The sequence below is a fragment of the Amblyraja radiata genome, chromosome 3 (genome assembly GCF_010909765.2).
Source record: "Amblyraja radiata isolate CabotCenter1 chromosome 3, sAmbRad1.1.pri, whole genome shotgun sequence".
NCBI classification, from domain to species: domain Eukaryota; kingdom Metazoa; phylum Chordata; class Chondrichthyes; order Rajiformes; family Rajidae; genus Amblyraja; species Amblyraja radiata.
This window is the reverse complement of record NC_045958.1, coordinates 48,781,827-48,807,778: the sequence shown is the minus strand read 5'-3', so window position 1 is coordinate 48,807,778 and position 25,952 is coordinate 48,781,827. Positions and strand designations below refer to the sequence as shown.

Genomic DNA, 25,952 nt, shown 5'->3' with positions numbered 1-25,952 from the left:
GGAGGCTGTAGATCAGTGTCTCTCATGTTATGAGTCATACTTTGTAGCTACGACTAGTAGTTTAACAAAAAGCTTCTCAGCCCTTTCTCTTTCAGTCTTGAGTTACGTATTAAGTTGAAGTTGCCTATGATGTAAGGCTAATAAAGTCTTTGGATCTTAATCACTGTGTTACTAAGTTATTCCAACAGCAGAAGCTCGACATGGTGTCAGAAGTGGGATAGTGAGGTAATTTAATGGCTGTGTTTAAGTCCTTAGGGCTGATACAAATCCGTATTTCATCTTTATACTTCTTCGTTGCCACAACCATGGTGGAGACCCAATCCGAAGGGTCAGTGACGGGAGCAATCACACCTGGAGACACCATTCTGTTGAGTTCACTTTGAACACAGTCCTGCATAGCATGTGGAATATTGTGTGCTGGATGAACAACTGGGATTATCTCAGGGTTAATGGTAATTGTGTACTTAACAGGCAACCTGCCCAGCTTGTCGTCAAACAAAGTTTTGTATTGGGTCAGGATTTGTTGGCTAAAGTCACAGGTTGTAATCCGATGACAAACAGACGGGGTGAAAGAGTCAAGTCCCAGGTCGTGACAAGCATTGGCACCCAGCAGAGATGGCACATCCTCACGAACAACATAGAAACTCAGGTTGTGCACACGTGAGTTAAGACAGCAGCGTAACTTTACTTGACCGATAGGGTGCACTGGACCTCTTGCAAATGGGAGGAGGCAGCCGTAGGAGTGACAGTCTCTGTTTTCGTAATTTTTTCAACATAGCTAGACAGATCACATTACATCTGGCCCCTGTGTCAACTTTCAGAACAAAGTTCTTGCCATTAACGAGCAAAGCGACCTTGGGGTCTAGTTGTTTGCGTATTGAACCGGACAGGGAATGCACATCCAAGTCAAAACCTTCGCTAGCAGCCTGCAAATCCATGGGAGCTGGTTGAGAGCATTCCGAGAGCAAGTTCTCATGGCCAAGTGAATTAACAGATTGCCTTGTTTGTTACTACGTGAGCGGCAGCATTTGAAGAAATGATTCCTTTGGTTACAAAATCTACATAATTTTCCGTATGCAGGGCAACGGTCATGAGCAGCAGCATGCAAACCCCCACAGTTAAAACAATTGTCTATTAGTCTCACGATAGAGTTGTCGGGCACTGAGGAGAACGGCGAGAGATTTGATAAGACATGCCGGCTACATTAATTTCATGACCAGCAGAGTGCCCTAAAACGTTTGTATGAGCGTCAGCCACTTCAGTGTGACAGCGGTTTTTCAGCAGTCTCTAGAGAAAGCTCAGCATCCCGTAGTAACTCATTGTGTAATTTATCATTGCGGACACCATAGACCAAACGGTCATGGACTAGGCTATCACATATATCCCTGAAAGTGTATCGACTGGCAATGTGCTTCAAGGCACTGACATACATCTCCACTGGCTCACCCTGTCTCTGGCTTCGGGAAAAGAACAAATGCCTCTCCATGACCAAGTTAGTGCGTAACTCATAACTGTTGGAATTCGCGTAGTAGGCAATCAGGGTCATGGTTAGACTCAGCGGGAGCGATCCGAACACCAGCCTGATCAAACCTAGCCGGTTCATAATGAAATCTTCTGGCATGTCGGGCAGCTTCTGTGCCTGCTAGATTAAGAAGAATTGATGCTCGAACACCGGGAGCAACAGTCGGGTGAGCTGCTTCAATGTAAATTGAGAAATCCTCTTCAAATTTGCGCCACCGTTCTGCGAGGTCTTCGTCAAACACCAGGATCTCTGGTTTTCTGAGAGCCGAAGCCATAGTAATATATATCGGAGAAATCAACAAACTAAAATAAAAGCAATATAATTAAGCAAGGAGTGAGTCCGTACACTCTGATACCATGTTGAGCTTCTGCTCGACGGCCTAAAAACTGATCCGGCAGAAACCAGTGCCATCAGCGAGCTCCCAGCACCCACAGACATGCTCGGTCTACAAAGATTCCTTGGCATGGTGAACTACTTGAGCAAATTTATTCCGGACTTCAGTGAAATATTAGCCCCGTTGCGCTAGCTACACACAAAGACACTGCTTGGACCTGGCACGAGCAATAGCAGAGGGCATTCGACAATCTTAAGCAGCAGATGTCTTGTGCTCCTACTCGTGCTTATTTTGATCCTAAACGACCGGTCACACTGACTTGTGATGCTTCACAACACGGACTAAGCTCAGCATGTCTTCAAAATGACGGTAGCGGCAATAAGCCTGTTGCCTATGCCTCGCGCACTATGACTGCCAAAGAACAACGCTATGCCCAAATTGAGAAAGAGCTACTGGCAGTTGTTTTCGCCAGCAAGAAATTTAACGACTTTATCTTTGGACATACGGTCACGATTCAAACCGACCACCAAACTCTGATCAGCATCTTTAACAAACCGATTCATGCCTCTCCAGCGCGCCTACAGCGGATGCTGCTGCAACTTCAAAAATATGACATTGTTCTGACCTACAAACAAGGTAAGGATATGCACCTGGCTGACATTCTCTCGCCTGCACCCCAGAAGACCTGTGCCGGTCTGTTCTCGCCGGATGATGACTTTATTGTAATGACTGTGTCCTTTATTCCCTTGTCCTGTGTGAAGGATTTGGTTGCCCACGCTGCTGCTGACAGTACCTTATGGTTGCTCGCCTCCTTCATTAAGCGCGGCTGGCCAGACAAAGACTACAACGTTCCGCTGACTGTTCGGCCTTTCTTTGCCATCCGCGATGAGCTAGTGCTGCACGATGGCATTATTGTAGAAGGACATAAGGCTATGGTCCCTGCTTCGCTGCACGGTGTAGCGGGTGCGTGAGAGAGCCCGGAATGAAGGCGAGAAGCCAGGCAAATTCAGTAGAGGCTTTAATGAGCACAGCACACTACTCTCTGTTTCAGTGAGAGACTGAAGACTGGCCTCATGCCAAAAATCCCTGCTCCTATCTTCGTAGCTGGAAGCCGCCCCTGGACCTGTCCATCAAGTGCTGAGGGGGATGAACCAGAGTGGCCTACTCCCCTGGTACCGCCACAACAGCAAGTATTTTGAGGCTGTCCATGCAGGCACCCAGGCGCTGAAGCCACCGTCCTACGGGCAGGAAACATGTTTTACAGGCCTGGCATAGCCGAATACATTACCGAGAATGTGGCGTACTGTGCAGTGTATAACAGCTTGGCCACTCACAGGACTCTCGCTTAACTTTTTTTCCCTGTTGCCAGCCGGGCAACCTTGGCAGCTTTTTAGGTTTCCAAATGACATTTTAGGTGGTCATTTAAGATGGCTTGCATGACGCTTGCTCGGACGAAGTGCGTAGTTACCAGTCGGAATTATGCATTCACATATTATTTCTGCTTCAAATAAAGTCACAAACTAACATATTCACCAATCAAGACATGATATATACCACAATGACATGCAGCAAAATTATAATACAGTATCTCAACTCTTTTTACACATTGCAATTAATGCAATTTTTATTATTTCTTTCCACTTCCAAACAAAAATGTGGTTGGATTATTCAGCGTATGATCAACCTGTATCAATAAATCCTGGACCTTGATAACATATATGCTTAACCATGCACACTACAAGCATGTTTTCTGTGACGGACCGAACATTATCATGACATGGCCATAGCATGGGTCGTTATTGCTATTGGTACAGAAACACTCTCGCTTCCCACATAATTTATCCACAACAAAATATACAGGTTGCAAGGAATTTTCTAAAGGCATTTTATGATAATAGCTGACAAAACTGACTATACCCATCTGACAGGTTAAACATTACACTAACTAACAAGAGATGGCCAAAGGACATAAATGCAGCAAATGTTTGGTAATATATTTAAAGATGTCAAGACGCCACATTACCAGACATTCAGATTAGATGTATGTGGCAATGAAGATACCCAGTTTGTAAGCACCACTTTAAAAAGAAATTGTTGATAAATGCTTTTTCCATCATTCCCACTTCAGAATTAACGTTAAAATTTCAACTGAAATATCTCCTGACCAAATTTGTGATGTATATGACTGACTGTAGAAGTAAAACCTGGATAAATCCAACGTATAGTTGTGAATGTTGCTCATTAAATAACTACAGTACTGATACTCCATATTAACAGCATTGATTTGCCATTAAAATGAATTCTGTAATAACGTGTCAGTGACAATCGAACACTGCGGTTTTAATGTCTCCTCCCACCCTCCCATCCGCCCGCCCTCGGGCTCCTCCTCCTCCCTTTTTCCTTCTTTCTTTCCCCACCCCCCATCAGTCTGAAGAAGGGTTTCGGCCCGAAACGTCGCCTATTTCCTTCGCTCCATAGATGCTGCTGCACCCGCTGAGTTCCTCCAGCAATTTTGTGTCACTGCGGTTTTAATGTTTCACGTGTTCAAAATTTAATTAATCCATCTTTATGGATTAAAACAAATAATAACATTGGGAATTAAAACATATTTGATTGCATTCCGTTATCAAACATAGTCAATGTTAGCTCTGAAGACATTTCCAGCACAATAGGGTCGGGAGTGGGGGGGAGGGGGGTGTATGAATCGGTGTGGATTGGATGGATTGAGGCAGGGAAATTAGTGAGTGTTGGTTGTAGTAGGTAAAATTATGAGGGGAGAGCGCGGGGGATGTCAGTGGGGTTGAATGGGGGGGATCTGTGCAGGATGGATGGGGGGAGCAGTGCAGGATGAAGGGGTGAGCAATGCAGGATGGATGGGAAGGGGGTCAGTACAGGATGAATTGGGAGACCGGTGTAGGATTGATGGGGAGTGGCAGGAGAATCAATGCGAGGTGGCTAGGGAGATCAGTGCAGGATGAATAGATAGGGGGGGGGGGGGAGTGGGGAGCACAGGGGATGTCAGTGAGGACTGAATAGAGACAGGAATGGGGATCAGTGCGGGATGGAGAGGAGGGGTCTCAAGATAAGGGGAGTGGAGGGGGGCGTATGAGAGAGAGAGAGAGCGAGAGAGAGAGAGGAAGGGGCAGAGGAGGTGGGAAGGAAGGCCAACGCTCCTCGGACAACACCTGTCAGGCACATAAATCGCAACCAAAATATGGAGGGGGCCGCGGACAGAATATCTTGGCGGCCGCGCGCGCATGCGCACACTCACACACGCGCGAGGCTTCGGAGGCTTCTGTGAACGGTGATTTCAGCTGAACTCTGCCTGTCTCGCCTACAGCCCTGTCTCAATCCAGACATGGCTGTTGGTTAACCTGGCGGGACAGGCAGAGTGAGCTGGGTTTAACGCTGCTTCTCCGCGCTGGCTGGGGGCGCCGCGCCCTTCTGACTCCCGACGCCTCTGGCCACCCCCGATCGTGTGGGGGGGGGGGCTCTCGGGTGGGGATGGTCCAGTGGCGGTTCGGCAGCGATGACAGCACCGGAGACCGGGATCGGACCTGGCTGCGGTTCAGGGCTGCCGAGAGTGTTTTGGCTCGTCTCTCTCCTCCAATCACACCCCCCTATTCTACTTCCGCCTCTGACTGACACCTCCCTCCTCCAAGGGTCTGTTTTGAAAGCGCCGTTGGCAGAGTGGCAGCAGCTGCCGCTATCAGGCCGGGCGGGGTGGGGCTGGGTGCGGGAGGAGGAGGAGATGGAGCCGTCGCCGCCGCCGCCGCTGCTGCCCGACATTCGCTCCGACCCTCCGTCACGCCACACTTAGCATCTTTCCCACAACCGTCGCCGACACAAAACGTCACGTTCCTTTTCTCCAGAGATGCTGCCGGACCCGCGGAGTTACTCCAGTTTTTTGTGTCTACGGTATAAACCAAGTTGCCAAGCCGGGCAAAATGACTCGTCGTTTAGGTTGCCCGGCGGCAGTTTGAGTGGTCATTGGCACCCGGGCAACCGTTAATTTCGAGCCCTGCACTCATCAACAAAAGCAACCACTTCTTTCACAAACCGGCTCCTGCACTCCTGTGGTCTACAGTGGCAACTGACATATTTGCATGGCAAGCAGTACCTGGTACTTATCGATTCGTATTCTGGATGGTTTGACATTGATTTTCTTAGCAGCCCCACTTCTCGTGGGGTAGTTTTGAAGCTTGCTCGCCATTTTGCAGACCACGGAGCTCCGTGCATATTGTTATCTGATTACGGCAGTCAATTTACCAGCCAACACTTCAAGGACTTTGCTGCACGCTGGGATTTTTGCCACATCACCAGCAGCCCTGAATATCCACAGTCGAATGGACTAACTGAGTGGGTTGTCAAGAGTGCCAAACAGCTCATGGAACGATCGTACAGAGCTAATTCCGACGTGTACCTGGATCTGCTCAATCTATCTCCCGCGACCCAATTTTGGGTTCACCTGCTCAACATTTATTGTCAAGGCAGACCCGAGCCACGGTGCCTGTGACGGATCAGGCATTGATCGCACAGGTGGTTCCACCATCGGAAGTCCAGTCCAGGTTACAACAAAAGCATGACATTCAAAAACACTGGTATGACAAGACAAGTAGGCCGCTGCCACCATTAACCAAGGAGCAGGTGGTTCGTTTGCAAACTGACAAAGGCCATGACCGTATTGGTGTTATTTCTGGAACTGCTTCTGAGCCACGCTCATATCTGGTCAGTGCCGATGGCGGCACCTACAGGAGTAACAGACAACATATCCTGCCTGTGAATGAGCAAACTCCACCTCCGCATTATCCAGACCGTACAAGTTTACTGCCGTCCGTGCCCTGCGGCATTAATCCGCCTACACCAGCACAACAACCCACTTCGGGAGCGGCTACTTTGCCAGTGGCGACGCCCCCTCTGCCTGCGCTGCAGTCCCATGTTTCACCACCGGGCATGCTGGTCTCTGTCCCCGGTGGGGAAAAACAAAGATGGTTTTAATCGCACACATGCTGGTCGTGTATGCAAGCCCACCGTGAAGTACCCAATATATGTTTGACTTTCCTCCAGCTTATTATCAATTGCCATGCATGCCTTATTTAGTCAATGGTTTTGTACTGACATTTAACTCTTTGAGAGGGAGGATGTATATCAGTGTCACTCGCGTTATGTCATACTTTGTAGCTACGCCCACTAGTTTAACAGAAATTTCTCAGTCCTTTCTCTTGAGTTACGTATTAAGATGAAGTTCCCAATGCTGTAACGCTAATAAAGTCTTTGGATCTTAATCACGATATGTGACCTAAGTTATTCCAACAGCAGAAGCCCAACAGAGGCGTACCCTAATGGGTTGATCACTGCAATGCGTCATTTTAATGCCCTAATCATTGTTAATTAGAATGATAGGATATGTATTTTTGGGGAGGCAATCAAAATTGCTCTAAATTCAATATATTTTGCTTAGTGCAAAATGGAAAAATGCCATTGATTGTGCTTTTCCCAATTTAGCGGAAAGAAATTTTGATCCATTTTTGCCAATAGAAGACACCAGAGTAGTTAACATTGGTATCTGTTCTTAAAGCTCCAAGGACCATCGCGTTTCTGTAGCTTTTTCCATATAATGCATCACAGTAATTTTACTTCACGAGGGAGCAAATTCATCATGCATTGTAATCTTTAGATATAACCAACCCTGCTGTCATTAGTTGTATTTTTTTGCTAGTATAGCCCATGGAAGTAGAAAATAATTCCATCTATGCAGTTTTCACAGTGGCTCATTGGGTGGAAGGAGTGCAGATTAGAATTTTTAACTATTTCTAAGAGGTAAATTTCAACAGTTGTTGGTTATGCCACCGGAGGGAGATTAGATTTGATAAATTGTCTTTTGTTGCTTGCGTTAAACTTGGATTTGTGTTGACAATGGGTTGCAGTAGCGCCGTTGATTCAAATTCCATTGATATCAGTAGGACTGAATAGATGGGACGAGATTACAACTAGTAGGCAGTGGTCTTGCTTGTACATAATGCTAGTGGACAATGATTAATTTTTCTTCTGAATTAGATATTTGGAAGGTTTAATGAAAGGAGAAGGGCATCAGGAAAAAGCAGATCTCCAGCAACTCATGAAGGGATACCAGTGTTAAATGTCATATGAAGTCAAACACTCATAACTAGAGAAGGATAGCAAGGAGTTAAAAAGAAGAAATATTACTTAATTAGAATATATATTAACAATAATTAAGTTTTTGAATAAATTCCTTGATCTTTAAAATAAGAGTATCGATTTGTTTTTTTCCAAACTGATAAATAAATCTATTCCCATTGTGTTATAGTAAACTTCAAAGACATCTATAGGTTTGAACTGAAAGCACAAAGTGCTGGAGAAGCTCAGCGGGTCAGGCAGCATCTGTGGAGGAAATTAATTGATGATGGTTTGGGCTGGGATCCTTCTTCAGAATGATGGAGGGGAGAAAGCTGGAAAAGAGATGTTGGGGTGCCTCAAAGCCTGGCAAGTGATAGGTGGGTACAGTTGAGTCGGGGGGAGGGGGGGGGGGGGGTTGATTCACAGATGGGTAGAGGCCAGAGGCGAAATGGAGACAAAAGGGCGTCTGATATAGAAAGAAGATGAGGAATAAAATGCAAAGCCGGAGGGAGGGATATGGATGGGAATGGACAGGGGGGAGGTGAAAGAGGGGGACAAAAGGGAATAGGGGGACTTGGCATTGGGAGGGGTGGGAGGTGAATGGAAGGAGGTGAAAGGTAAAAGGTGATGGGGTCAGTGGGAGAAAGGTATGCATGTGGTCGGGTGCCAGGGGAAACTCTCACTCCTCCTGCACCACACCTTTCTCCAACCACCCCTGTCACCCTGTTCCTTTCCCCTCTCCTTCCATTCATCTCCCCATTTCTTTTTAATGCCTCTTTTTCCTCTTCCCCTGTCCACTTGCACATATATCCATCTCTCCGACTTTACACTTTCCCCCCCACTGTCTTCTTTCCTTATCTGACAGCCTTGTGTCTCCATTTCACCTTCAGCCTTTGTTACTCTGCTAGCACCCTCCCTTCACATGTATTTGCCTATCTCATTCCAGGATTTGGCCCACCCCTCCCTTTGTTTGCCAATTTTGTACCCTGTGCACTACCAGTCTGAAGAAGGATGGTGACTGAAAACATCACCTGTCCATTTCCTTCCACGGATGCTATCTGACCTGCAAAGTTCTTCCAACACTGTGCTTTGCTCAAGATTCCAGCATCTGCAGCCTCTGGTATCTCCATCCATCTTTGAATGTCTTGCCAGTAGAAGTGTGATCAGTATATCAGTGACTTGTTTTAATTTGCTTATCTTGTATTTGTATCTGAGACAAGTTTTTATATATAGTATTGTATATTTTTATTGACTGCAATGGATTTGTAGGTCAGTTAGCCAAAGGAGATACTGTAATTGACTGGGTTTTTATTTAGTGTTTTTTGATATTGTCCTGCTGTTGCATCAATCCTATGGTGCGTTCTCAGACCCAGGGCGACATTCCGAAGGGTTGCCGTGTGGGAGGTTTGAAGTTTGTGATCAGTCTGGGAAATGAAGTGGGGAATGTGAGTTCATCCATCAAAGTGAGGAATTAACAACTGGAGAATACAAGAGTTTTCCGCCTGTCACTCCCTGACAAAATCAAGGAGATGCAGGTCAGGTGTAACATAGGGCAAATGCAAGGAAGGATTCCCTTTCTTATGGCTAAACTCCAGAACATCTCCCGCTGTTCCAGCGCGACCTTTCCAATTCAATTTTGTGCCATGGCCTTGGTTTGCTTTGAGAAGCAAATTTAGACCGTGCAAACATATTTAACTTTTGATCTTATCAGCTGCCAAGAGAAGAAGGAAACCTTTATCCTGTTTGACTGTGCTGGATCCAAGCCTAAGTCTTAGTGTTGAAATGACAGAAATCTAATACACTTTGCCATCAAGTCACACAGTGATGCTGTGTGTCTAAAATGAGCACATGCAGTAGATTCACCGATATCTAAATGACAGACTTCTTATATGTATTTTCCTACTTTTTTTTTAGATGGGGTTTATTCAGATTAATGAAGAGTTTATATTTATTGAACCGCTGAATCACACCATGGCTGTAACGGGATATGCGCATCGCGTATACAGAAGGAAACGATCGATGGATGAAAAATCTGCTGAAAAGCAGGCATCGCAAAATTTATGTGGCATTTCTGCAGGTACACTTCCAACATAATCTTTGGGCTCTACTTGAATGCTGTGCAGATGTCTGAAGGTTAACTAACTTTTCCGTATGGTCTTGCTAATTTATAGCTAAGAAAGCACAGTTTGCAATATGATACTTAAAGTGTTTAACTGACATACTATTCTCTTGCTCTTTTAATACAGGTGCCAAATGTTTTATTTTAGAAGGATTAACACATAACACAATAGGTAGAAGACTGTCATTTGTATGTTATAAGAGTTCATTTACTAGTATTGTCAAAGGTGATTTCTTGTTATGCAAGTATGGGATTTTCACCTTTTCTTATTTTTCACTGAGTGTTTTCAATATTAACTTGGGTCAAGCGCCAAACAGCATAGATATAAAAATAATGCTTGGTCTCTGGATTAAACAAAATTAACAGTAGTTATGAAAATAGACACGAAGTGCTGGAGTAATGCAGCGGGTCAGTCAACATCCTTAGTTTTAGTTTTGTCGTGTGTACCGAGATACTGTGGAGAGGTTTTGGTTGCGTCCAGTAGAGTCAAAGAAAAGACTATATATGAATGCAATCAATCTGTCCACAGTGCACCGATAAAGGGTAAAGGGTGCATTTAGTGCAGGATATAACATTGAAGTTTGATTAAAGATAGTTCAAAATGTCTCCAATTAGGTAAATGGGAGGCCAGGACCTTGCTCTAGCTGATGAGAGGACAGTTCAGTTGTCTGATAATATGGATAGGTTATCCAATGATGCTGCCTGACCTGCTGAATTACTCCAGCACTTTGCCTTTTTTTAATTAATAAATCAGCATTTGCAGATCCTTGTGTCGCTCAGTAGTCATAATAATTTTATCATGCTGTATCTAATAAATTATCATTGCATGGCATACAAAGATGTTTCTGTCTTGAATGTAAACTTCATGATGTTAGTGGTTTATGGTGAGGAAGCATTACAGTAGGGTAGGGTGGCAAATGTGCCTCCCTAAAAAAGCATTAACAACCCAAATAGACATTAGCTCCCATTACCGCTGCTAGTTTGATTAATTTCAGATTAATTTAAATAGTGGGATTTAAATTGGCGGCGATGAGTCTGAAGAAGGGTCCCGACCCAAAATGTCACCTATCCATTTTCTTCACAGAGATGTTACTAACCCGTTGCGTTACTCCAGCATTTTTTGTCTTTATCTGTGGTATTTCAATTCCCCAGCTGCTCACCCCTCCCTTTCTTTTTCTCCCAGCCCCTATCTCCCCTGTGCCCTACCTGGACCTGGACCTATTTCCCCCCCTCCCCTTCCCTTCCACCTACTTTCCTTTCTATACATTTATATACATATATATATAGACCCCCAACGCAATATTCCACCACACACCCATAGGTTCTCATCCTCCCTCTTTTTAAACAAAAAAAAATGAAAGCACTTGCTGCAGGGACTTAAAAAAAAATTCAAATTCCATTTCCCCTGTCTTTCCCAACACTCCCTCCCCCTCCTGTTCAGCCTCGCTCTGCCGGAAATAAGTGTTCTTTGATTCAAATATTGTTGCAAATGAGATCCCATTGTAACATAACTGTAACTACCAGCAACTGGCACTGAAGTGTTGAAGTGATTCTTTCTCAAACTGGATTTTGTAAACTAAAAAATGTGATGACTTGTAAAATATAACATCAATGTGAACGAAACTTGTTGAAAACATACCACAGGACAATTGTGAGTAAGGTGGTGCAACAATTATAGCGCTATTGTGCACTGTTTTGGTATAATTTCAGGATCTCACTCACACGCACTCACGCACCAGACATCCAAACAAGATGAGAGTTTTAGTAATTTACTAGACTAAGTGGGACCCGTTGGGTCCCATGTTCACACGGGAGGGCTGGTCCCCCGAAGCAATATTCCACCTCTCCACCAATTCCAATATTGGTGGCGAGTGGGGTGGCTTTCTGGAGTGCTGGTATGGGTTCTTGGGGTGACAGCTCAGTCCCTCAAGCCTGATTTGCTGGCAGCTCACTCACGGCTGGTGGGCTGGCAGTTGACTCGTGATTATTCCTTGAAATTCCATTTCAAGCAGGGTGCAAGGCCACCAAATTCAAATCCATGTTCCTACGATTTCAAGCAGTGCAAGGCCACCAAATTCAAGTGCAGTTTCTTACCACTATGAGCAGGGTGCAAGACCACCGAATTCAAGTGCAGTTTCCAACCACTTCAAGCAGGGTGCAAGGCCACCGAATTCAAGTGCAGTTTCAAACCACTTCAAGCTGGATCCAAGGCCACCAAATTCAAGTGCAGTTTCATACCACTTTCAGCAGGGTGCAAGGCCACCAAATTCAGTGAAGTTTCATACCACTTCAAGCAGGATGCAAGGCCGCCAAATTCAAGTGCAGTTTCATTCCACTTCAAGCAGGGTCCAAGGCCACCACATTCAAATGCAGCTTCATACCATTTCATGCAGGGTGAAACCACCATAAAACTACACAAAATACCAAACTCACAGTTCAGTAGACATTCAGTGTGTTCAGTTGATTCACAGCTCAGACAGAGTCATGACCTCTCCCTCCCCCATCATGCAGTGACTGAGCCACACCCACACTTCCGGGTTTTGTAACCCCTCCCCCTCCCACCGGAAAAGGTGTGGCTTTCAGGGCGTGATTGACAGGAGAGGGATTCTCAACATTTTTAAAACACTAATAACACTTTTATTTCTCATTGATGGGAAGAATTCTCTGCACCTGCTCAGCAGAGGGGGGACTGAGTAAGATGGCCAAAAATCACAGCTGTACGTGGTAGCGTTTTATCAAAAATCAATATAAAGTGCAAACAGGAAGTAAGTGCATTTGCAGTAGTGCCGTTTAACTTCAAGCCAAAGCACCCAAGCCGCCATTTGAAGTAAGTAGTGCCTTTTAACTTCAAACCAAAGCACCCAAGCCACCATTTGCAGTAAGTAGTGCCTTTCAACTTCAAGCCAAAGCACCCAAGCCACCATTTAGAGTAAGTAGTGCCTTTCAACTTCAAGCCAAAGCACCCAAGCCACCATTTGCAGTAAGTAGTGCCAATCAACTTCAAGCCAAAGCACCCAAGCCACCATTTGCAGTAAGTAATGCCTTTCAACTTCATGCCACCATTTGCAGTAAGTAGTACCTTTCAACTTCAAGCCAATGCACCCACGCCACCATTTGCAGTAAGTAGTGCCTTTTAACTTCAAACCAAAGCACCCAAGACACCATTTGCAGTAAGTAGTGCCTTTCAGCTTCAAGCCAAAGCAACCAAGCCACCATTTGCAGTAAGTAGTGCCTTTCAATTTCAAGCAAAGCACCCAAGCCACCATTTGCAGTAAGTAGTGCCTTTCAACCTCAAGCCAAAGCACCCAAGCCACCATTTGCAGTAAGTAGTGCCTTTCAACTTCAAGCCAAAACACCCAAGCCACCATTTGCAGTAAGTAGTGCCTTTCAACTTCAAGCCAAAGCACCCAAGCCACCATTTGCAGTAAGCAGTGCCTTTCAACTTCGAGCCAAAGTACCCAAGCCACCATTTGCAGTAAGTAGTGACTTTCAACTTCAAATCAAAGCACCCAAGCCACCATTTGCAGTAGGTAGTGCCTTTCAACTTCAAGCCAAAGCACCCAAACATCCATTTGCAGGCAGTGCCTTTTTACTTCAAACAAACCATATTTGCAGATGAATACGTGGCTTGAAAAATGGTCCAAGGGGGAGGGATTCAAATTTTTAGGGCATTGGAACCAGTTCTGGGGGAGGTGGGACCAGTACAAACAGGACGGTCTGCACCTGGGCTGGAATGGAACCAATGTCCTTGGAGGAGTGTTTGCTAGGGCTGTCGGGGAGGATTTTTAAACTAATGTGGCAGGGGGATGGGTACACGAGCAGAGAGGCAGGGGGTGTAAAATGAGGGTAGAAGCAATAGGTAGCAAGGTGAAAAGTAAAAGTGGCAGGCAGACAAAACCAGGGCAAAAATCAAAAAGGGCCACTTTTCAACATAATTGTATAAGGGGTAAGAGCATTGTAAAAACAAGCCTGAAGGCTTTGTGTCTCAATGCAAGGAGTATTCGTAATAAGGTGGATGAGTTGAACGTGCAGATAGCCATTAATGATTATGATATAGTTGGGATCACGGAGACATGGCTCCAGGGTGACCAAGGCTAGGAGCTGAACATCCAGGGATATTCAATATTCAGGAGGGATAGAGAGAAAGGAAAAGGAGGTGGGGTAGCGTTGCTGGTTAGAGAGGAGATTAACGCAATGGAAAGGAAGGACATTAGTTTGGAGGATGTGGAATCGGTATGGGTAGAGCTGCGAAACACTAAGGGGCAGAAAACGCTGGTGGGTGTTGTGTACAGGCCACCTAACAGTAGTAGTTGGAGATGGTATCAAACAGGAAATTAGAAATGCGTGCGACAAAGGCAAAACAGTTATAATGGGTGACTTCAATCTACATATAGATTGGGTGAATCAAATTGGCAGGGGTGCTGAGGAAGAGGATTTCTTGGAATGTATGCAGGATAGTTATCTAAATCAACATGTAGAGGAACCAACGAGAGAGCAGGCTATTTTAGACTGGGTATTGAGTAATGAGGAAGGGTTAGTTAGCAGCCTTGTTGTACGTGCCCCCTTGGGCAAGAGTGACCATAATATGGTTGAGTTCTTCATTAAGATGGAGGGTGACATTGTTAATTCAGAAACAATGGTTCTGAACTTAAAGAAAGGTAACTTTGAGAATATGAGACGTGAATTGGCCAAGATTGACTGGCAATAAATTCTAAAAGGGTTGACGGTGGATATGCAATGGAAGACATTTAAAGACTGCATGGATGAACTACAAAAATTGTTCATCCCAGTTTGGCAAAAGAATAAATCGGGGAAGGTAGTGCATCCTTGGATAACAAGGGAAATCAGGGATAGTATCAAAGCGAAGGATGATACGTACAAATTAGCCAGAAAAAGCAGCATACCAGAGGAATGGGAGAAATTCAGAGACCAGCAGAGGAGGACAAGGGGCTTAATTAGGAAAGGAAAAATAGATTATGAAAGAAAACTGGCAGGGAACATAAAAACTGACTGCAAATGTTTTTATAGATATGTGAAAAGAAAAAGATTAGTTAAAACAAATGTAGGTCCCTTGCAGTCAGAAACAGGTGAGTTGATCATGGGGAACAAAGATATGGCGGACCAATTGAATAACTACTTTGGTTCCGTCTTCACTAAGGAAGACATAAATAATCTGCCGGAAATAGCAGGGGACCGCGGGTCAAAGGAGTTGGAGGAATTGAGTGAAATCCAGGTTAGTCGGGAAGTGGTGTTGGGTAAATTGAATGGATTAAAGGCCGATAAATCCCCAGGGCCAGATAGGCTGCATCCCAGAGTACTTAAGGAAGTAGCTCCAGAAATAGTGGATGCATTAGTAATAATCTTTCAGAACTCTTTAGATTCTGGAGTAGTACCTGAGGATTGGCGGGTAGCAAACGTAACCCCACTTTTTAAGAAGGGAGGGAGAGAGAAAACGGGGAATTACAGACCAATTAGTCCAACATCGGTAGTGGGGAAACTGCTAGAGTCAGTTATTAAAGATGGGATAGCAGCACATTTGGAAAGTGGTGAAATCATTGGACAAAGTCAGCATGGATTTACGAAAGGTAAATCATGTCTGACGAATCTTATAGAATTTTTCGAGGATGTAACTAGTAGCGTGGATAGGGGAGAACCAGTGGATGTGGTGTATCTGCACTTCTGGAAGGCTTTCGACAAGGTCCCACATAAGAGAATAGTATACAAACTTAAAGCACACAGCATTGGGGGTTCAGTATTGATGTGGATAGAGAACTGGCTGGCAAACAGGAAGCAAAGAGTAGGAGTAAACGGGTCCTTTTCACAATGGCGGGCAGTGACTAGTGGGGTACCGCAAGGCTCAGTGATGGGACCCCAGCTATTTACAATATATATTAATGATCTGGATGAGGGAATTGAAGGCAATATCTCCAAGTTTGCGGATGCCACTAAGCTGGGGGGCAGTGTTAGCTGTGAGGAGGATGCTAGGAGACTGCAAGGTGACTTGGATAGGCTGGGTGAGTGGGCAAATGTTTGGCAGATGCAGTATAATGTGGATAAATGTGAGGTTATCCATTTTGGTGGCAAAAACAGGAAAGCTGACTATTATCTAAATGGTGGCCGATTAGGAAAAGGGGAGATGCAGCGAGACCTGGGTGTCATGGTACACCAGTCATTGAAAGTAGGCATGCAGGTGCAGCAGGCAGTGAAGAAAGCGAATGGTATGTTAGCTTTCATAGCAAAAGGATTTGAGTATAGGAGCAGCGAGGTTCTACTGCAGTTGTACAGGGTCTTGGTGAGACCACACCTGGAGTATTGCGTGCAGTTTAGGTCTCCAAATTTGAGGAAGGACATTATTGCCATAGAGGGAGTGCAGAGAAGGTTCACCAGACTGATTCCTGGGATGTCAGGACTGTCTTATGAAGAAAGACTGGATAGACTTGGTTTATACTCTAGAATTTAGGAGATTGAGAGGGGATCTTATAGAAACTTACAAAATTCTTAAGGGGTTGGACAGGCTAGATGCAGGAAGATTGCTCCCGATGTTGGGGAAGTCCAGGACAAGGGGTCACAGCTTAAGGATAAGGGGGAAATCCTTTAAAACCGAGATGAGAAAAACTTGGTGAATGTGGAGTGGTGAATCTCTGGAACTCTCTGCCACAGAGGGTAGTTGAGGCCAGTTCATTGGCTATATTTAAGAGGGCGTTAGATGTGGCCCTTGTGGCTAAGGGGATCAGAGGGTATGGAGAGAAGGCAGGTACGGGATACTGTTGGATGATCAGCCATGATCATATTGAATGGCGGTGCAGGCTCGAAGGGCCGAATGGCCTACTCCTGCACCTAATTTCTATGTTTCTATGTTTCTTTGTTTTCATTTTCAAACCACATTAAGGGTACTCACAGTTGCGTAGACATTTGTTCAGTGTTATTCAGAGCTCAGAGAGACGTGACCCTTGGCTTCATCCATCTTGCAGAGACTGAGTGAGGCACACCACTTCCTGGTTTTATAGTCCCTCCCCCTCCCTCCAGCAGGGGCAGCAGAATGGTGATTTAAAAAAAAAAAACATTAATATCTCTCTGATTTGTCATCGATGGGAAAAATCCTCCACTCCCGTAAGGCGGGGGGGGGGGGGGGCTCTGAGCGAGGTGGCCAAAAATGACGGCCGTAGGTGGCGGCATTCTGTCGGAAATCGCAGCACAGTGGGCCAAAAGCGGTCAAGATCAGAGATTTAGTAATATAGATACTAGACCAAGTGAGACCCATTAGGTCCCTGTCACATGGGAGGCCTGGTCCCCCAATGCAACCCGTTCCTCCAATGCAATATTCAACCACTCACCCATAGCCCCCACGGGAGGCCTGGTCCCCCAACGCAACCTGTCCCCCAAAGTATAATGCCCAATGTGCGATGGATGGGGGGGGGGGGGGGGGCGGGGCGGCATCACACACACCAAGCACCCCCACACACAGAGTTTTAAAAGTATAATCCCCCAAAGCAGCCATTCCCTACCCGTAGCCCCCACGGGAGACGTGGTCCTCGAAGTAAAGCTGTTCCCGAAAGGCCGTTTTTAAATGGCGTCTCTCGAGGTTGAGATGTATGCAGGATAGTTATCTAAATCAACATGTAGAGGAACCAACGAGAGAGCAGGCTATTTTAGACTGGGTATTGAGTAATGAGGAAGGGTTAGTTAGCAGCCTTGTTGTACGTGCCCCCTTGGGCAAGAGTGACCATAATATGGTTGAGTTCTTCATTAAGATGGAGGGTGACATTGTTAATTCAGAAACAATGGTTCTGAACTTAAAGAAAGGTAACTTTGAGAATATGAGACGTGAATTGGCCAAGATTGACTGGCAATAAATTCTAAAAGGGTTGACGGTGGATATGCAATGGAAGACATTTAAAGACTGCATGGATGAACTACAAAAATTGTTCATCCCAGTTTGGCAAAAGAATAAATCGGGGAAGGTAGTGCATCCTTGGATAACAAGGGAAATCAGGGATAGTATCAAAGCGAAGGATGATACGTACAAATTAGCCAGAAAAAGCAGCATACCAGAGGAATGGGAGAAATTCAGAGACCAGCAGAGGAGGACAAGGGCTTAATTAGGAAAGGAAAAATAGATTATGAAAGAAAACTGGCAGGGAACATAAAAACTGACTGCAAATGTTTTTATAGATATGTGAAAAGAAAAAGATTAGTTAAAACAAATGTAGGTCCCTTGCAGTCAGAAACAGGTGAGTTGATCATGGGGAACAAAGATATGGCGGACCAATTGAATAACTACTTTGGTTCCGTCTTCACTAAGGAAGACATAAATAATCTGCCGGAAATAGCAGGGGACCGCGGGTCAAAGGAGTTGGAGGAATTGAATGAAATCCAGGTTAGTCGGGAAGTGGTGTTGGGTAAATTGAATGGATTAAAGGCCGATAAATCCCCAGGGCCAGATAGGCTGCATCCCAGAGTACTTAAGGAAGTAGCTCCAGAAATAGTGGATGCATTAGTAATAATCTTTCAGAACTCTTTAGATTCTGGAGTAGTACCTGAGGATTGGCGGGTAGCAAACGTAACCCCACTTTTTAAGAAGGGAGGGAGAGAGAAAACGGGGAATTACAGACCAATTAGTCCAACATCGGTAGTGGGGAAACTGCTAGAGTCAGTTATTAAAGATGGGATAGCAGCACATTTGGAAAGTGGTGAAATCATTGGACAAAGTCAGCATGGATTTACGAAAGGTAAATCATGTCTGACGAATCTTATAGAATTTTTCGAGGATGTAACTAGTAGCGTGGATAGGGGAGAACCAGTGGATGTGGTGTATCTGCACTTCTGGAAGGCTTTCGACAAGGTCCCACATAAGAGAATAGTATACAAACTTAAAGCACACAGCATTGGGGGTTCAGTATTGATGTGGATAGAGAACTGGCTGGCAAACAGGAAGCAAAGAGTAGGAGTAAACGGGTCCTTTTCACAATGGCGGGCAGTGACTAGTGGGGTACCGCAAGGCTCAGTGATGGGACCCCAGCTATTTACAATATATATTAATGATCTGGATGAGGGAATTGAAGGCAATATCTCCAAGTTTGCGGATGCCACTAAGCTGGGGGGCAGTGTTAGCTGTGAGGAGGATGCTAGGAGACTGCAAGGTGACTTGGATAGGCTGGGTGAGTGGGCAAATGTTTGGCAGATGCAGTATAATGTGGATAAATGTGAGGTTATCCATTTTGGTGGCAAAAACAGGAAAGCTGACTATTATCTAAATGGTGGCCGATTAGGAAAAGGGGAGATGCAGCGAGACCTGGGTGTCATGGTACACCAGTCATTGAAAGTAGGCATGCAGGTGCAGCAGGCAGTGAAGAAAGCGAATGGTATGTTAGCTTTCATAGCAAAAGGATTTGAGTATAGGAGCAGCGAGGTTCTACTGCAGTTGTACAGGGTCTTGGTGAGACCACACCTGGAGTATTGCGTGCAGTTTAGGTCTCCAAATTTGAGGAAGGACATTATTGCCATAGAGGGAGTGCAGAGAAGGTTCACCAGACTGATTCCTGGGATGTCAGGACTGTCTTATGAAGAAAGACTGGATAGACTTGGTTTATACTCTAGAATTTAGGAGATTGAGAGGGGATCTTATAGAAACTTACAAAATTCTTAAGGGGTTGGACAGGCTAGATGCAGGAAGATTGCTCCCGATGTTGGGGAAGTCCAGGACAAGGGGTCACAGCTTAAGGATAAGGGGGAAATCCTTTAAAACCGAGATGAGAAAACTTGGTGAATGTGGAGTGGTGAATCTCTGGAACTCTCTGCCACAGAGGGTAGTTGAGGCCAGTTCATTGGCTATATTTAAGAGGGCGTTAGATGTGGCCCTTGTGGCTAAGGGGATCAGAGGGTATGGAGAGAAGGCAGGTACGGGATACTGTTGGATGATCAGCCATGATCATATTGAATGGCGGTGCAGGCTCGAAGGGCCGAATGGCCTACTCCTGCACCTAATTTCTATGTTTCTATGTTTCTTTGTTTTCATTTTCAAACCACATTAAGGGTACTCACAGTTGCGTAGACATTTGTTCAGTGTTATTCAGAGCTCAGAGAGACGTGACCCTTGGCTTCATCCATCTTGCAGAGACTGAGTGAGGCACACCACTTCCTGGTTTTATAGTCCCTCCCCCTCCCTCCAGCAGGGGCAGCAGAATGGTGATTTAAAAAAAAAAAAACATTAATATCTCTCTGATTTGTCATCGATGGGAAAAATCCTCCACTCCCGTAAGGCGGAGGGGGGCTCTGAGCGAGGTGGCCAAAAATGACGGCCGTAGGTGGCGGCATTCTGTCGGAAATCGCAGCACAGTGGGCCAAAAGCGGTCAAGATCAGAGATTTAGTAATATAGATACTAGACCAAGTGAGACCCATTAGGTCCCTGTCACATGGGAGGCCTGGTCCCCCAATGCAACCCGTTCCCCCAATGCAATATTCAACCACTCACCCATAGCCCCCACGGGAGGCCTGGTCCCCCAACGCAACCTGTCCCCCAAAGTATAATGCCCAACGTGCGATGGATGGGGGGGGGGGGGGGCGGGGCGGCATCACACACACCAAGCACCCCCACACACAGAGTTTTAAAAGTATAATCCCCCAAAGCAGCCATTCCCTACCCGTAGCCCCCACGGGAGACGTGGTCCTCGAAGTAAAGCCGTTCCCGAAAGGCCGTTTTTAAATGGCGTCTCTCGAGGTTGAGATGCGGGCACCAGCAGCCTTTATAGTCGCTGGCCAGCAGGAGGCGACAACATGAGTGAGTGGGGGGGGGAGAAGGAATCGATGAAAAACGGGTACTTAAAGACGACGAAATGTAATGAGGAGCGGACACTTAGAAAGAAAAGCAAAATCTCTACCGAAATGGAAATGATGTCGGAGATTGAGCGTCTGGATTCGGCGCGGCAATGAATCAAAGGAAGAAATGCAGCCGGCAGATTCCGATTGGACGCCTGCGAGCATCGGCCATTCCGATTGGACATCTGCGAGCATCGGCCATTCCGATTGGACATCCGCGAGTACTGGGAACGAATCAAAAGGCAGAAAGGCAGCCAGACGGCAGCCACAGACTTTTAATAGTATATAGATGGATAGGTAGATATAGATAGAGATAATTTTGATGTTATAAATGATATTAAAAAAAAACATTATTGTATGCTCCTATTTTTATCATGCTTTGAAATGCTTTACCACTATTGTTCTCAATGCTATTTCACTTAATTTACAACCTTGCAATTTTCAAAGCAAGCAACAATGATGACAAAAAAAATTGCACATGACTATTTACTTATTGGTTCTTGCTAACTGGAAGACCAGTGAATGATGGTAAAAGATCAAAATAAAAACCCTTTGTTGTGCACTAGATTTATTCACATCTCAGTGATTTTTTCAGAGGTGCTCATCAGTGCATAATAACATAATTTTAAATGATGATGAGACCAATTATTGACCCATTAATGTCTTATCTAACTATCTTAGATGTCATTATCTAACTTCTTTAATATAACTAATTTGTTATCTAACTCTTCCATCCAAAGATTACAATACTATCTAAAAGGAAATCCATTAAATAAAGATGAATTATCCTTTTAGTTTAGGTTGGACAGGAAGTATGAAACAGGTCCTGCAGCCCATCGAGTCCATGCTGGCCATTGATCACCTGTTAACACTAGATCTATGTTTTCCCATTTTAACATCCATTCTTCACACAAGGGTCAATATACAGAGGCCAATTAACCACACGTCTTTGGGATGTGGGGGGAAACCAGAGTAAAGCTGTGTAGTCACAACAAGAGGAACATCCAAACTCCACACAGTCATCACCTGAAGTTAAGATTGATACTGGGTCTCTGGTGCAGTGAGGCAGGAGCTCTACCAGCTGTGTCACTGTGCCGCCCCTTTGATCCAAACCATTTCAGTCCTGCACAATAATCCTTTGTATTTTCTGTAGACATGTCTTGAACTAGATTGTTTTGAAACTAGCCACCTTTTTGGCACGCATTAAGTGGTGAAGCTGGTCATAATCTATAGGAGCATTTTGCCCATCAAGTCTACTCTGCCATTCAATCATGGTTCATCTATCTTTCCCTCTCAACCTCATTCTCCTGCCTTTTATCCATAACCCTTGTCACCCTTAAGGGTCCCACTTACGTGTCCTTGGCACGCAAATTACGCAACCTCGTCATCGTGTTGAGGCGCACGGGCATCGTATGGCCGCGCGGAGCCGGTCCCACTGAGAAGCGCGGAGGGGTATGTAGTTATTCGTGACATCAAGCGGGGCTCCGAAATTTTTGTAGCGAACAAAATCTTTGCGCGCCAACGGCCTGTCGCGTAACTGACGGCCAAAGTGGAACAGGCCCAAGACCCTGACGCGACGCAATGTCTCTCCTCCAACAGCAGCAGAAGCAGGCAAACGATCGCCGAACTCGGCCTTGGGCTTACGGCCGTTGCGGTCCGAATCCGCCCCCACTTCTACTCCCAGAGCGGGGCCAAGAATATTGAAGATAGACACAAAATGCTGGAGTAACTCAGCGGGATCGGCAGCATCTCTGGAGAGAAGCAATGGGTGACGCGTCAGGTCAAGACCCTTCTTTCAGACTGAAGAAGAGTCTCGACACGAAACGTCACCCATTGCTTCTCTCCAGAGATGCTGCCGGGCCCGCTGAGTTACTCCTGCATTTTGTGTCCATCTTCAAATGACATCACGCGCTCCAGACGGCTGTGCGGGTGCATGAAATCGCGCGCAACCTTCGCGGGACCGTCGCAGCTCAACGCGACCACGAGCTCACGTAATTAGCGTGCCAAGGACACTTAAGTGGGACAGGGACTCTTCCTTAAAAATATCCATTGACTTGGCCTCCACAGCCATCTGTGACAATCTGCCACAGATTCCCCATCCTCTGTCAAAATCAAAGGAGTGTGTTTAATATCAAAGGATTGATAAATTTTAATAAACATATTTAAAAACTGAAAACTGGTGGTGAAATCAATGAATCTGGGGAAAGAAAATCTATCTCCCTCTTTAAATCCCCTGCTATCACAAACTTCAATTTATCTGTAGAATTCCCACTGTTTTTCTTCTGCTGTGAGGCTAAAGAAACTGAAGAAAAGCATTTTTTTTCTGAACCTTAACTAATGTGTTGCAAATAGACGTCAAAAGTTCCCTTCACCAGACATCTTTGTCATTCATTTAGTTTAGTGTTGAAATACAGGACATTCGGCCCACCGAGTCTGCGCCAACCAGTAATCCCTGTACATAAGCACTAGGGACAATTTACAATTTTTACCGAAGCCAATTAACCTACAAACCAGTACATCTTTGGAGTGTGGGAGGAAAACGGAGTTTCTGGAGAATATCCAAGTGGTCATGGGGAGAACGTACAAACTCTGTCCATCCTGGATCGAACATGCGTCTCTGGCACTGTAAGGCAACATCTCTACTGCTGCGCCACTGTGACGCCCTTTATTCATATATTCCACAAGGTATCTCTTCAGCCTTTCCCTGAGAGATCTACCTGAATAAATTAATTCCTGCATTTCCATAAGGGAACTGCTTGCATTTCTATTGCATCGGTGGCTAGACTGATTCAATCTGCTGTAACGGCATGTTTTGGATTCCCTGGTCACGAAGTGATGAGGGAAAATAAAACAATCACTGAATTATATTCCTCATATTTTTGACTGTTTTTAGGGATCTGGCACTAATCTCTCTGATGTCCCAGCAAGTGCTGCTTTTATCTTCTCTATCAGGTCCTGAAGGTAGAAATAATTGTAGCAAATTGCAAGTGCTCTTTCAATGAGGGTATGTTCTGGGTTACATTCATTGGAGCGATTTAAGGGCAAAAATCGAGGCAGATAGGGCAGTGTTCTCAGGGTGCTACACTCTCAGAACTGCTGCCTTTCAGATGGGACATTAAGCTGAGGTGAGGCTCTCAGTGCTCTTTTAAGTTGACATAAAAGATGGCCTATCACTATTTTCAAAGATACATTTGTTCAACTGACAGCTTTACTTTCAGCTCCAGGGTAAATCAATCATTTCTTTTTAACCTCCAGGAAGGATAGCAAAAAGACGTAGCCCACAAATTATCTCACTGCAGCTGTTAACATTCATTTGTTATCAGCTGGTTTCATACAAAGGTAGTATTTTAGCTGCCAACTGTGGCAATGCATACTGGAAGTCCTGCTGGGATGGTGAATGAGCTGCAGCCTTTTGGTGTAAGGTGGCGTTCTAATGCTCATCAAATTGTTTAGTTTAGTTTAGTTTAGAGATACAACGGGGACACTGTCCCTTCAGCCCACCGAGTCAGTGCCGACCGGCGATCCCCGCACACTAACACTATCCAACACATACTAGGAACTATTTCCAATTTTACCAAGCCAATTAGCCTACAAACCTGTACGTCTTGGGAGTGTGGGAGGAAACCGGAGCTTCCAGGAGAAAACCCACGCAGGTTATAAGGAGAATAGAATGTACAAACTCCATACAGGCAGCATCCATAGTCAGGATCGAACCTGGGTCTCTGGCGCTGTAAGACAGTGACTCTACCGCTGCGCCATTGTGCTGCCCTAATTGCTTCAGAATTTATTCTCGAGGTCAAAGAAATAAAACATTGCTTTTTCTTCTTGTTATGACCTTTGACATTTCACCAATAACTTTTCTTTATAGACAAGAGGAGACCCAAAAGCAAAAGACAATTGGATAGAGGAAGAGGCCGGAGATACACATATAAATTATCTCCTGACTATAACGTGGAAACTCTCGTCGTTGCTGACACAGCAATGGTCAACTATCATGGAGCTGATGCTGTCAGGAGATTTATCCTGACTGTGATGAATATGGTGAGAATGAATTACAGCTAATTTTTTAGAATTATATTATGCATGGCATTGTTTAAAATTTTTAAAAAAAACCTTCAAAGCTAACTGCAAAATGAAGTGCATATAATAGTGGTGGAAGCTGAAACCATAATCACATTTAAAAATGTACCTAGATAAATACCACATGGCAGTGGACTGAGATCTGTGAAATGGAGTTTAGCAGAAAACCTGTTTTAGTTGCTACGGGTGAAGTGGTTTCCTGTTGTGTTGTAAACCTCTATCATTTTTATTACTCTGCGACTCAGTTCAGTTGCCTCCAAGTATTCCCCATCAGTTTGTCAAGAAGCAGGTTTGAAGTAGACATTCAGTCGAGCAGGATAGTTGTGGACTAGCACAAACGTTTCTGACTTTTCAGGTCAGAACACTTTTGTTCAGGGAGAGGAGTTTCCAGGCCAGGGGGTTTACCACAACCGAGCAGAATAGTTGTGGACTAGCACAAAAATGGACGGGGGGTGGGGGGAGGGGGATTGTGGCATTTATTTTCTTCACAATGGAAATATAATGTGGGCTGAGGAATAAGGAGTTTAAGTTTTTAAAGAACATATAACCATATATAACCATATAACAATAACAGCACGGAAACAGGCCATCTCGGCCCTTCTAGTCCGTGCCGAACACTTACTCTCACCTAGTCCCATCTACCTGCATTCAGACCATAACCCTCCATTCCTTTCCCGTCCATAAACCTATCCAATTTATTTTTAAATGATAAAATCAAACCTGCCTCCACCACTTCCACTGGAAGCTCATTCCGCACAGCTACCACTCTGAGTAAAGAAGGGTGGGGGTGGGGGGGGGGGGGGGGGGGGATTGTGGCATTGCAGGATCTGCCCACCTCCCATTAATGTCTCCCTCCTGGAATAATGATCACTGTGTCAAGGAATTTTGCAGTAGCTTTTGTTGCATATCTTGCAGATTCTGGTCTTCCAAAAACCCTCCCACA

General features: G+C 45.1%; 1 protein-coding gene across 2 annotated transcripts in view; it reads left to right on the top strand.

Annotated features, from left to right (window-relative positions):
- Positions 1-25,952, top strand: part of adamts19 (ADAM metallopeptidase with thrombospondin type 1 motif 19) — a 406,630-nt gene that overhangs the window by 12,254 nt on the left and 368,424 nt on the right. For both annotated transcript variants that reach the window (XM_033017772.1, XM_033017773.1), the window contains 2 exons: positions 9,909-10,071; positions 24,798-24,970. In XM_033017772.1, coding sequence (XP_032873663.1) covers positions 9,909-10,071; positions 24,798-24,970 — 336 coding nt within the window. The remainder of the gene's footprint in view (positions 1-9,908; positions 10,072-24,797; positions 24,971-25,952) is intronic.